The sequence below is a fragment of the Anopheles ziemanni genome, chromosome 2 (assembly GCF_943734765.1).
Source record: "Anopheles ziemanni chromosome 2, idAnoZiCoDA_A2_x.2, whole genome shotgun sequence".
NCBI classification, from domain to species: Eukaryota; Metazoa; Arthropoda; class Insecta; order Diptera; family Culicidae; genus Anopheles; species Anopheles ziemanni.
In genome coordinates, this window is record NC_080705.1 from 53,323,543 (window position 1) to 53,337,261 (window position 13,719).

At 39.3% G+C, this 13,719-nt stretch overlaps 2 protein-coding genes and 1 pseudogene across 2 annotated transcripts; 1 reads left to right on the plus strand and 2 right to left on the minus strand.

The window, feature by feature from the left end:
* Positions 1-3,528: 3,528 nt before the first annotated feature.
* Positions 3,529-8,385, minus strand: LOC131293854 (uncharacterized; annotated as a pseudogene).
* A 2,333-nt stretch (positions 8,386-10,718) lies between these two features.
* On the plus strand, positions 10,719-11,318 carry LOC131293855 (uncharacterized). Its single transcript, XM_058321904.1, has 3 exons — positions 10,719-11,105; positions 11,160-11,237; positions 11,310-11,318. The coding sequence occupies exons 1-3, from the start codon at positions 10,719-10,721 to the stop codon at positions 11,316-11,318; spliced, it is 474 nt and encodes a 157-aa protein (XP_058177887.1).
* A 153-nt stretch (positions 11,319-11,471) lies between these two features.
* Positions 11,472-12,843, minus strand: LOC131293856 (uncharacterized). The gene is made up of 4 exons (XM_058321905.1): positions 12,805-12,843; positions 12,496-12,724; positions 12,319-12,410; positions 11,472-11,966 (listed from the first exon to the last, which is right to left on the minus strand). The coding sequence occupies exons 1-4, from the start codon at positions 12,841-12,843 to the stop codon at positions 11,472-11,474; spliced, it is 855 nt and encodes a 284-aa protein (XP_058177888.1).
* Positions 12,844-13,719: the final 876 nt, after the last annotated feature.

Sequence of the window (13,719 nt, forward strand, 5' to 3'; positions counted from 1 at the left end):
CGTTTCATATTGATGTTCTGCTATTTTAGATGCACTTTCAGCTTATACGAGTTAACTCTTTTCTTGGACGTCCACGAAACTTTGACCAGACTTTTGTTTTTCGTATAGGCACTAATGACATAGGGTTTGTTCAACCAGAGTTTCGAAACCCTTTAACATTTTATCGACTTTCTGGAATATTTCTTCAATCTAGCTTTGAAGCTTTTTTTTCAATATCATTAATTTATAAGTCACTTTCAATATTTATCATACGGTTTGATGCTTACTTTACTTTCAAGGAACTGTAGCGCATATTCAATGTTTTCCTTTCAAGAAGCATTGTTTTCAAAACTTTAATTATATCGTTGATTATAAAACAAACCATAGTGAGATAATAAACTCGATTGCAGATAAGCTTTAAAACTAAAAAAACTGTTTTTTCTCTAAGGAGCTCACTGACAATTGCTGTTTATGGTGTTCAAGGTAAAGCTTGAATGATATTATTGTAAATGAACGATGGTTATAGCCGCACTCACGTTTATGGTATAACTTGTAAACTGGGTATACAATTTCATTTCTCCTAGTAATATGTTTAAAATAGATTTATTTAACAATCTATTACATATTTAAGCTTGTTTTTTATGTATGGAGTTTTTTTGTTCACCAAAACTCGACCAATACTGTACCGTTGCTTAGTTTAAGTTTAAGTACTGCAGATGTTGTTGAAGGTTTGTTTGATCACTATTCATAGATTGAGAAATCAAAATTTGTTATATGTTTTAGTAGCATATGGGTGAAACAATAGAGTTAGCCCACATATACTCGCGCGTGTCTCATATCTTGGCATTTACCGAGACTGATCAAAATATTATATTTTCTTCATTTCATATATTTTTTGCAAAAACTAAATTTATCCTCATCATTTTAAACCTCAGTTTTAGTAGAGTTAAACAAACTTGCATATTGTTGATGAAACATCTACCTTTGACCCATTATGTTGGTATTGTTTGTTTGATAAGAAATTGTTATTGAATTGAAAAACGAACATGCCTATTGTTAATGAAGCCTCTACCTTTAACCCATTAAATCGATATTGTTCGTCAGATAAGAAGTTTTTATTAAATTTACGTACGATTTCAAATCCTTCCAAGTTGTTATTTAAAATGTTAATCGAATGAGCTGCGTTAGTGCGTTATTGAGTAAGAAAAGTTACAGAGTTTCCCAAACTTTACTATTGTTAATGCCTTCTTTAGTGCAGAGCGTTAATGGAAGTGGGTGAGTTGAATTTATTAGTATGGTTGGAAGGTGTGAAGCAGAGGAAAAAGAGCAATAGAATTGTGGTCAATATGCGGATTAGTTTGTGCTGTACCAAGCATACACGCAGGCGCAATTACCAAAAGTATAGATCAACATAAGCTTGAAACAATTAAAATTTCAAGCTCCATTGCAGAGCTTAATCTACCAAGCAAGTTCTAAGTAGAATACAATGTAGAATGCAATATGGCATGTAACTGTCGGGGGTCCGCGACAGCCGAGCGGTAGCGCCGGTTAGAAAATTGGCCCATGAGCGTCGGGGCTCATCACCACGACGGTGTGGGTTCGAATCCCAACCGAGACCGGACCCTTCCCTGTACGGAGAGGACTGACTATCCACGTACGACAACAGGGAAACAAGTCTCGTAAGCCCTTAACGGGCAGGCATGACCAAGAAGTCGTTACGCCAAGATGAAGAAGAAGAATATGGCATGCAACACAATTGAAAGGCAAGATAAAACGCAAAAATGCAACGTAATCACAATCAAAGCCAAACGGGCATGTACGCATATTGTAACCTGATATTGTTTACCGCTAACAAATTCAACCACGAAAAATCAAAATAACTTTGCGCAGTAAACCAAATGTTAAAGAAGCAATGCATGCGTAGTTGGGAATGCGTGTTCCCACGCTTTCAAGTGCAATCTATAAACGACCAATCAAAACTCAGACAAAAACAAGTGTTAAATTCAATGTTATTTTCTTTATCAAAATTCTTAGAAATTTAGAACATGACCCGTGGGAACCCATTCGAAATAATCCAAAAAGAAATGTTAAACTTAAGGAAGAAATTGTACTATAAATAAAGGGCCAAAGACTGATCGAACAAGTCTCAGTTCAATAGAAGTCTCAGTAGAGGAGAAGCATCAGTTCACGACGCTCAGTTCCGTCCCCGTTCAAGGATGGAGCTAAAGACAGTAAAGAAGTTCTAGTGAAAAATAGACAAAGGCACAGTTCGATCAGCTTAGGCAACTATAGAAACGAAACCACACTTGTGTTTTATTTCAGGACAAAGTCTCGAGTAGGAGGAACGATGGGTTTTTTAAAGGTGCATAATGATCGGTGAATTCCACCAGGAGTAAAGGGCATTCTACAGTCAGCAGTGAGAAGTCTCGAGAAGGAGGAACGATGGGTTTTTTAAAGGTGCATAATGATCGGTGAATTCCACCAGGAGTAAAGGGCATTCTACAGTCAGCAGTGAGGCTGCTAATTGGAGTATTAGAAGGAAGATAATATATCATGGCAACCGTGATGTCGAAAGTTCACGTGTAGATATATTATCATTAGAAAGTGAAGTGAAGAGAACTACGTAATGTATCATGGCAACCGTGATGCCGGAAGTTCACGTGTAGATATGTTATGATAAGAAAGTGATGTAAAGAAGAATATGTAATATATCGTGGCAACCGTGATGCCGAAGTTCACGTGTAGATATATTATCATAAGAAATAGGAGTGAAGAAAATATGTAATATATCAGGGCAACCGTGACGCTGGAAGTTCACGTGTAGATATATTATTATATTACAAGTTGGAAGAAGGGTAAGAGATTGAGAAGGTAAAGGATAGGCTACAAATTTACAAAGAACCATGTACGAACAACTTCGATTTCTCTAGACGGACCAGACAAATTGATATTATAAATATGAAAGTCTGAAGACGACATAATTTCAAGCAAATTCATACCTGAAGGTATTGAAACATTAAATTGATCCGTCCAGGATTCATACTGTATTCCAACTATGATATTGGAAAGCGAAGAGATCTTCTTTGCTTTTAAAAATTTGACAATGCCACGATCTTTGGTTAAAAACCGTTGAACTTTGACATTAGGAAGCAGGCCAAAATTGGTCAGTCAAATGGAAACATACCATTTTTTCTCAATCTTGGAAAATGTTTAGCAGATCGGCTGGCAGCTATTTCTATTGGATTCTATTTCGATGTACTTCAATAGAAAGCCGTGTATTTGCCATGAAATGAAGCACGGTTTTCTTTTGATCTGAGGACCAACGAATAAAATTCGCAAATTCATGTGTTAGTAACTCCACCACCAATTTTTGAGTCACTCCTAATTCACATAGATGTAGACGCTCACCAACTGGAACGCCGGCTATCAAATCAAAATTTAGAACATCGTCCAAACACGTTGACGGAATCCAGCGTCCGTGCGCAATGGTGCATTCACCGAGTCAAAAATAATTCTTCCCGGACCAATGCATTCGCCAATACAGGTGCATCAATGCATTCCATTGAAGCTCATCGTAGCTTTAGCAAAAGTGCGCGCTGGGGAATCAACGATCAGGGCACGAAGTGATAAGCGTACCACTTTATCACCGAAACGCTAACCTCTTTGATGAAGATCATAAACTTCCACAATAAGAGGTCGCCAAAATTCTTCTACCAGCTCTGGTTTTGAATTGCCACAAAACACTGCGACAAGCATCACCGGTGCTTTTGGCAATTCTTCCACCTTTATAAGTATCGGCTACAGCTGTCGACTTGAACTTCTAAAAAATTTAATGAAAACACAAATTTTCTAAACAAAAGTTTTTCCTTAACACGTTGACTGCCAAGTCTTTTTGAGCGCATTTCACCGTAAGGCCAAGAAAATCGCTTCAGAGAGGGAGTCGCTTACTCATATGTATTTGTGGGAAGCGCTTCGCTCATTGATAACCTACTCACATGCTTTGCGATATTATACTCTATTTTATCATTTTATTATGTTATAAATTATTATACTTTTATTATATACGAAGTAACAGCATGGACCGGTCGAAGGCTCACGCTAATGTAAAAAAAGTTACTACATATTGTGCAAGTTGCCTGAACCAATCACTGATGTGTTTAATTTGTTTCAACATTGTATACAAGAATTAATTTTATAATAAACTTAATAACGAATGAATTTTGTGAACTAATCAAACTTATTTCTCTATTCAATGCAAACCGTTTTGCGCATATAAAGCTGCGGATAGACGGATGCAATCGGCCCTATTCCGGGGAACGGTCGTTCCCGGGAAGGGTCGTTCCCGTAGTTTGTTTACGTTTAACTGTCAATTTTTTTAAAAAATGTTCGTTTTCTGTTCTACGCCAGAATTAAACTGTTATACGCGGGAACGGTCGTTCCCGCATTGTATGGGGAAAATTTTTGCTGCTCTTTGAGCATCCGTTCAATCGTCTACCCGGGTAGTTTTGTAGTTTTATTTTCAAATAACTTTTGATTGCATTGTCGTATCGGCATGAAACTTTCAGAACGACTAGAACAAATAATTTTCTATCGTTTTGCTGAACCAACAATTTTTTTAAAGGTATTTAAACAATTTTTTTTTGCATTATTCGGTTGACACCCCTTACTCGTACAACCGGCCAACCCGTGTGGTCTATACATTTATATGGGAGATTCCGTTTGCCTGTACTTTAGACCTCATATCTTTTTATTGCGATGTCGGATCTATTTGAAATTTTAAGTAATGATACTTGAGGGTATTTTCGTAAACATTGTATATGAGTCATAAATTTAAAAATTCATTACGTATATTTATTTGTGGTTCCCAAAAAATCACCCTTCATATCTACAACATACTACCAGTTTAGCCCATATAGCATAAATGGAAGGTTGCTTTTTATGTAGCTTAGTTCGATCCTTGATACAGAATTATTTAAAATTTTCGGGAAAGCTACATAAAACATAAACTTTCAGTCATTTCATACTATCGTCGTTTTTTGTTGCAATCTCTCTGGGAACAGCGCTTTGTCCGATACTTTACTCTTTTTTCGTCCGCAATGTTGGTGCTAGTCATTGGGCTTCGTGCCTGTTTGGTGTAATCCATTCTTTGTATTGAGTTTTTTCATAACTCTCACCATTTACATTTACATTTATTTGGTACAATTGTTTGCCTTAGGGGCTATACAATACAAACTTAAAACTAGCTTAAATAGGGGGAAGGACTCTAGGAGAAAATACTGGAACGGAATTGGGTGATGGTGATATTGAAGTCAAATAGACCGCTCGCTGCATTGAAGGTCGATAGCGACCGATGCAACGGATCGTTCTGGTCAGAACTTGTCCGGTTAGTGGGTAGCAAGAAAGGTGGTCTATCACGAAGATGACGCGAAGGGATGTAAAAGGGTAAGGAAGATAGAAGGAGAGGAGCATCAAAGTCATGGAGGAGGAGGTTCGCGATGAACAAGGATTGGGTGGCCGCATGTTTTTGCTGAATAGTTTGAAGTCCGAGCAAATGCGACGCGACGGGTAGGGGGGAATAGGAAATGCAGAGTCGTTGACAAAACATCTCGTAGCAAGGCGAGTAAAGTTGCGCTGCACACTTTCCGTCCTGTTCATTGCTATAACCCCCGCAGGGGACCATACAGCACAAGAGTATTTGAATATTGGGCGGACCCAACAGCTGACATGCGCGTTATAAGGCCAAGTGTCCTGATCGGTCTATCCACTATTGAATTGATGTGGTCAAAGAAGGTGAGTCGGTCATCCAGCCGCACCCTAAGATCCTTCACCGCAGATACCCTCGTAAGTGGATTCCCACAAAGTAATCGAAACAGATCGGATCACGAATGCGTCCGAACGATACATTTTTGTGGACAGAGCACTAGGCCGTTTACGGTGCACGGTGCAAAAGTCATTGAGGGATCTTTGGACAGAATGTCAGTCAAGGAGGGTGGAGACAAGAAGGAAAATCTTAACACCATCGGCATATAGGTAGTACCCATCACCCGGAAGGACACCCTCGCAGTCGTTGAAGAAGATGGGTAATAGGAGAGGACTCAGGACGCCCCCCTGAAGGACATTAAGAGAAAAGAGAAGTGATTTGGCACTCTCACCCTATAGGAGCGACCTGAGAGGAAGGGTTACGATACGCAATACGATAGCAATGGATCGCCAACACCGAATCGTTCGAGTTTCGCCATCAACAGATTGTGGTGTAGTCAAACGACCTAGCCGCTATGCGCAAATTGCACTTCCGTTCTGCCAGCAATTCGTAGAAACGCCGACCTACCTAACGGGCTCTGTCGGTCCGAGCATACCGACGCTGGCTTACGGGAAAGGACACTGTTGGCCCCACGAAGCGCTTAACATGTCACGACGGAACGGGGTGTGATGAGCGTATTCTTGGGCACATAACTTGTTTTAAGAAGTGAAGGGTGAAAGTTTTTGGAACCGCAAATAAATATATGCAATGAATTTTTAAATTTATGACTCATGCACTATGTTTTGAAAAAAGTCTCCAAGTATCTTCACTTAAAATTTCAAATCGCTCTGACATCTCAATAAAAAGATATTTTGTTTGAGGTACAGAAACACGGAATCTCTGGGAAGACCGGTTGAACGTTTACGTAGGTAACACGTGAAGGTTAACCGAAGCTTTTGGTGGTACTCATTTGATTTTCTAATGTTTTCAGCATCATTTGTGATGGGAAAATGAATAAAATTCATGTTTTGAGCAATTGCAATCTCACAAATCCAAATTCAAAAGTAAACAAACTACAGTAAACAAACGACACGATTGATTTCGGCTGTAAAAATACCGCCTACTGTAACGCCTTCTGTTATACTGTCAAAATCGTCGGGAACGACCCTTCCCGGGAACGACCTTTCCCCGGAATAGGGCCGAATATTTCACTGCAATGAAATAAAATTTGACATTCCTACCAAAAATGACAGTGAAAGCAATATTTCGATGCTTAACCTCCCCGTTTGGATCTTTGCAATGTTGCAATGAAATACGCATAGAAATATTGCAATGACTGTCATTTTGGGTAGAAATGTCAAATTTTATTTCATTGCATCGAAATATTGCATCCGTCTATCCGCAGCTTAACACAGTACAAACAGTAGCATGTTCATGGTATTAGTGTCTTTCGCACGCGAGAGAGCAAGCAGTTTCGCTGTCACCCAAAAAGTGGGTGACATGGCCTGGAGAGAATTGTTACTGTCACCCAAAATTGGGTGACATGGCAGTCAAAGTGTTAAACGTACTACAAATTAAAAAATAATGTATATTGAATGACATATGTAATTATGTATCAGTTTTTCGTCTTTATCGTTATTCCCACTACATCGAGATTGCTCTGCGTTCGATAGCCATCTACGATGCTATGCGAATAACGACAAAAACGAAACACATCTGTATATAAAGAGGAAAACGCCAACTTGGCTTCCAACTGGGAAATATTTTAATAAATATAGAATCTACTATACATGAATACTTATCGAAAATAATTCTGCAGGACTGTTTCGATTCCTTGGTACCAGAAATCGTCACCCGAGATGGTAGCTAGTAACAAACCCACGCGGGTGGGTGTTATGAGTAAAGTCCGCTTGTCTCGAGGTAAATCTGAGTTGAGTTTACTTTTCAAGACTGGCAAAATCATGTTCACAATGGCCGAGGCAGTTTTTCCTAAACTGCAATGTATCTGAGACAGTCCTTCAAACTCAGCTTATCCATATAACTATAAAAATTAGTTACATTGCTTGCTGTGATGTCTTCGCCATCATCATCATCATCATCATCCAAGATATTATTATAATCAAACTCTACATCTGGGTTAGTAGATCCATCACCAATATTTACACTATTTACATGTGTATTCGTCGAATCATCTAAAACAAAAAAAGTAGATTTTAATGAGATAGTATGCTCAGATAATGGGGGTGCCCATGGCGCAGCGGTAGCGCGAGGAAACACCACACCACAGGTGTGGGATCGAATCTCGAGTCTGGCACCCTCCGGTATTACGAACGGCTGACCACCGATCTATAATATACCGTCTTTCGGTCACACAAACTCTCTTCGGAGAGAGGCCTTGTCCCATTAGGGGATGTCGTGCCATTTAAAAAAAAAAATGCTCAGATAAGTGGTATATTCAAAACTTTAATTATTAACACTAGGAACAATATTTACTATTGACATATAAAAACGCAAGATTCTGTGGCATTTTTCACTTTTACAAGCATTTTTTCATCGCGGAGCCTACGTGCCTCTAGTGGTTTATCACCCAGATTATTCATCAGGATTTTTTGTAGGAGGAATGGCTTAACTTTTTCAAAGTCTAGGCCTGCCGTTTCTGATTCCATTATCATGAAGGTTTGATCCTCAGGTTTAGTTTTCATATATGTGCATGTGCTTTTTTGTGATTTTTTTTCTCTTCGCCGTTGAGTCATCTGTTAGAGGGCTAAATGGGTTGCTGCGGAGCAATCCACCGCCGGGGTCGTGCATCCCCATCCTTCCGTCCTCTTCACTTTCTTAAAGAACACTTCCTCAGTAGCCTTTTTTTGTCACTAAAAACTCTATCACTGCCGATTAGTCTATCTTTTTTTTTCTTATTTAACTGCTCTTTCAAACTGGATCAACTGAACACGTTCGAAGACACCTGTCGCAGCTCGACGGTCGGCTCCGAAAAAGGGTGAGCCTCGTGGTTTATTCTGACAGTTCTGCTAATTCATGGTACTTTATTCTATCAGGTAGGTTTACAAAGGTGTATGACGTATCCGGTATTCGCACAATACCAAGGTGCCTAATGTCAGGAGTTTACATAATTTTTTTTTATTCCTATTTTGTCTTTAGATAATGTAATCTGCACACTCAATTTTGCGTTGATGAAAAGGCTCTTTTTCCACTTATTATTTTACCATATAAAATACAGACATTCTATGTAAACGAAAAGTGTATACTTGTGTTGCCTGATAAATTGGCTATCAAACTAAATTAAATTATTTAAATTAACACGTTGCTTACCAAGCGTTTTAGCACACTTTTTAGTACATTTTTTTTAAATAAAGTTTGTTCATAACATTTATTAAACCGACGGTTTTTGAAGGCTAAGCAAAAACTTAGCTTACCAAATAACTTATTTTTAATATAACTATAAATTTTATGTTGCATTTTCATTTATTTATGGGTCAAAAACTTTTTAGAACAAAACTGCTGTCACCCATATTTGGGTGACGCGGTACGAAACGTGTTAACACGTTAAGCGCTATGCTCAAATAGCACTGCTTTCCGTTCTGCCAGCGATACGTAGAAACGCCGGCCTACCCAACGGGCTCTGTCGGTCCGAGCAGTCCGACGCCGACTTACGGGGAAGAACACTGTCGGCCCCACGGGGCCGACGTAGCGCTTAACGTGTTAAATAAGGTCAATGATTGCGCGAGTTATACAAGCAAATCCAGTGCTCGTTTGGTTGTACCCCGGCGGCCAAATTGTACTGTTTGGCCAGTTGTCAAAACGAACAGCCTATGTTTCCCGTGTGTGGATATGTGCACCTCACCGAGAGTGTGTGTCTGCTGAAGCTCGAAGAAGCTGCATGGAATTTGCATTCTCGTCTAGCTGTTGGTGTTGTGATAAACAAAGTAAAATATAGTTGGAAACTTGTTCAGTACAAAGTTCTCAGACCAAATATGTACGGTGCGTGTCAAGGAAAGTTAAGGTTTATTAGGAAGTGTACAATTGGAACGCAATACGTCCAGTGCAGCATCGCCGAAGAAGTTTCATCGTCTCTGTACAACATATCATCTTCAGCTTACGGAAACTATAAGTACGTATTAATCATTTAAAACGATTTGTTTGTTAGCCTAAACTTCTTCAAATCATGTATCTAATTGTTTATTTATTCTTTTCCGCAGTGCTAATTAGAAATAACAACAAATGGACCAACCCCGGACCTAAGCAGGAGCTGGATGGGCGAACCGTACGAAGTTAAACTCTCCGAAGCATCTTGATATGGTTGCAGATAAAAAATGGGACCCAAAAACACTAAAAGTATGTACAGGCAAAAACTTGTAATAAAATCATCGTGGTAAAAATAAACTCCTGTATTTATCTTTATGAGTCGTATAAACCTTGAAAATAAGATAAATAAATGGGAAAGGCCTTTTGTAGAGCTCCTCGCGAAACCTTCGTATAGGTCTTCTTGACAGAAGCCCTAACAGTACATCTTGCAATTGTTCTAAGCGGTGCACTTTTAACGATTTTGCGCCGCCGGGGTACTTTCAATATTGCGGCTGACTGTAGGTGCAGTTGGAATGTGATTTTAGTACATAACTCTAATACCGCATGCCAGATTGTTCATTTGTGTAACGTCATTTCATGAAAATAAATGTCACGTTAGGAATAGAATCCGTGAGAGCTGTCAAGTTGCTAGCTTAAGCAAGCCGGACCGGGCCGCTACACGAACCGCAAACTCCAACCGAGAACTCAAAAACCGTATAAGTTTACGTCAAATTTTTTTTCGGTTCGTGTAGCCGCGTTTTGTGGTACCAATGCTGTCGCCAGTCAATGCAAGCGAAAAGTTTCTGACAGTCTATGCATGTGTCAGTCTCTGCTGTTTTTGTTTTTGTTATCAGTTAGCTCAAAAAGCTGCCTTCGAAGCAAACAAGATATCATCTTTAGTTAACACAAAAAGTTAAATATGGATAATCTGTTGATGAGTGAAGAGTGGCTAACAACCCTATCCAGGGTCATCGAGTTAAGTACCCAAAACTCTCAACAACGCAACAGGCAACGCAACAGGCGTATTGTGCGTAGGTGGTGGATGCGTCCAATTTTTTTCCGGCGGCAAGAAGATGGCAACCGTTTGCTTGACAATATTGTAGCAGAGCAAGCAAATGAAACCATGATTAACTTTCTTCGCATGAAGAAGGAAGATTTTGATGTTCTCCTTGACATGATACGCCCAGAAATAAATAGAATGAACACAAATATGCGCGACTCCATAACAGCCCAAGAACGGTTGCTTATAACGCTGCGCTACTTGGCAACTGGAGAAACATTCAGTAGTTTGCAGTATTTGTTTCGGGTGAGTTAACCGCGTTTGATCAAAACAAAATTCAACATTCTTTTTTTATTGTAGGTGTCTCGTTCCTCTATAAGCAATATAGTCAAGGAAACTTGCTCCTGCCTTACTAAAGCTCTACGGTCATATGTGAAGGTAAATTTATTATTTTCAGCTAAAAATTATATAGAGATAAAATGTGTTGAAATTTGGTTTTCTTTCAATAAGATAGCCTAACAATCAATTGTTTCAGTTCATTTAATTTCAACATTCATTTTATTTTATTATCATCATCATCAGCAGAAGAACACGTTTACAATTAAAAAAAAACACAACGTAGGAAATAGAGGTAAACAACATTTATAACATTAAACACAATACACATAACAATCACATCGCTTGCCTTTTGGCCTTCACATCGTCCTCGGCCTCCAGCATGGCTCGCTGAATCCTCGACGTCACCTCCTGTTGTTCCTCAGGCGTGAATCGTCTGAGGAATTCAGCGACCCAGCGACCGAAAGTGTTTTCCGGCGAGTTTGCGTTGGCCACGGTCGCCTCCATTAGCTCTTTGAGGACCTCGTTCACTTCACTACCCTCATTGATCCTTCGCCGTTTTCTTTGATGGTTTGCGGGGGTTCGGGCAGGAATGGAAGGTGGAGGTGTATCGTCTAAGGACGTGGAAGGAAAGCTTGAAGGTAAGGAAGATAAACGGTTTGATGGTCCAGGACAAGGAGAGAGATTATCGGAAAGGGACTGGGGGGGATCTATTGGCAACATGGAGCAGTGGTCGTCAAAGCTATCAGGAGGTGATGTTGGAGTCGGATTAGCAGGAGGAGCAGAAGGATTGAGGGAGTGCAGAGCGAGGTCCTCATCGTGCTCGTCAAGCTGAAAAGAAAAAAAAATATTTACAAATATTAATAGCAAATTGATAATAAACTTGAGCAAACAGTTCCTCAAGAAATACTTACTCTCCGCCATCGTCATTCGATAGGATCGTTGATGGAAACTTAGTTCAAGGCGACTGGCGGAACAACGATCATTTGGAAAATCTACAATTTATTCCGACACGTACACCTGATCGTCTAATGAACATTCGTAAGCATATGGTACACGATTTAAAAAACAACAATTATTACACTGAACAATTAACGAACTAATCAACTAAGACATACTCAACAAATCAGGTACGACTGTACATATGCCTAATACAATTTAACAATAAAATTATTTTACATACCGTATCAACGTGTCCATCGTCCTCCAACACATTTCCCAGAAACGCCATGGCCTCGTACGCGAACCATTTCGGTCGGTACACTTCCGAGTGTGCTAAACATTATATATATATATGTTTTGCAATTAATAAATTTTATATATGTATAAAAACATAACATTATAACAAACATCAACTTACCAGCCCCTGTCTGTGTGGATTGCCGAACTTTTGATCGATACGAACGGTAGCTCCCCAGCAGATTTTGCCACAAACGCTTGGCTTCTGCTACCGGCATATCGACCTCCACAGCGATGCTTGACCAAGCGTCGTTCTGCGATACCTTATTTTTATAATGTTTTAGTTTTTTATTATAAACGACCGGCCGTTTCTCCACTGCCGATATCAAGCGGAGGCTTTGTTCTACGTCCTAAAATAAATAATATATATGTAAGAACCGTAATCTTACACTAACCGTTCATATTTTTCATAAAAAATGTCCGTTCTCACCTGACGCGCGTACAATCTCTTTGATTCGGTTCCGCTCATCTTGCCTTGTTTACCAGCGAATTCCGGATGAATATTTTTAGATGAAATTAGCTGGAGAATTCAAAACCACATATATTAACAATAAAAAAAATACAATCGCACACACAGTTTGAGCACGAAAGTCACTTTACTTTTTTAGTATTTCGCAGTTATTTGTTGTGCTTCTTTCCCACTTGATCCTTACGTGGTGCCGCTTATCATTCGAGTGACTTCCCGCTCTCCAGTTTGCCAAACCCTTTATCTCGGGAGCCCTTTGTTGTTATCCAGCATCCATCACATAATCCCCTTATGCATTTGCACCGGGTGCCACATTGCCGAAAAAAAAAACCTGCCTAGTAACCTTAAAATCCAACGGAAATGTAATTTAGTTTCATCACAGGCAGAGACGAATGACCGTGGAGGTCAAAGTCTCTGAAATTAAAAAAAGTTTCATCACTGGGAAATAAATCTCAAATTAAAAATTATAGCTATAAAATGACAAAATATTACCGTAACTACAAAAGAAACACGTAAATTTATCACCATATGTTCGTTTATTTTGTTTTTGAGATTTGTTATGTTTACATTTATTTCTTTTTCGTCTTCTTCTTCTGACGCATTTGAGTTTTCGGTTAGCTGCCAAAAACTTCGCGGGTGCAGTTTTCAGCTCACGGAGCTGAAAAGTTTTTGACGTAAACTTCTCGGTTGCTCCCCTCTTCTCGCCGAAAAGTTTTTGAGTTTGCGGGTCGTGTAGCGGGGCTCGGAGACGTTGCGAACTTGTACGCGCGAACAATTTGACAACCATGCATTGCCTATGTTCAGGAAAGGAAAGGAAGATATCCTCTTATATAAAAAAATATTATTTAAAGTCTTCGATAATTGAATTTTACATTTTTT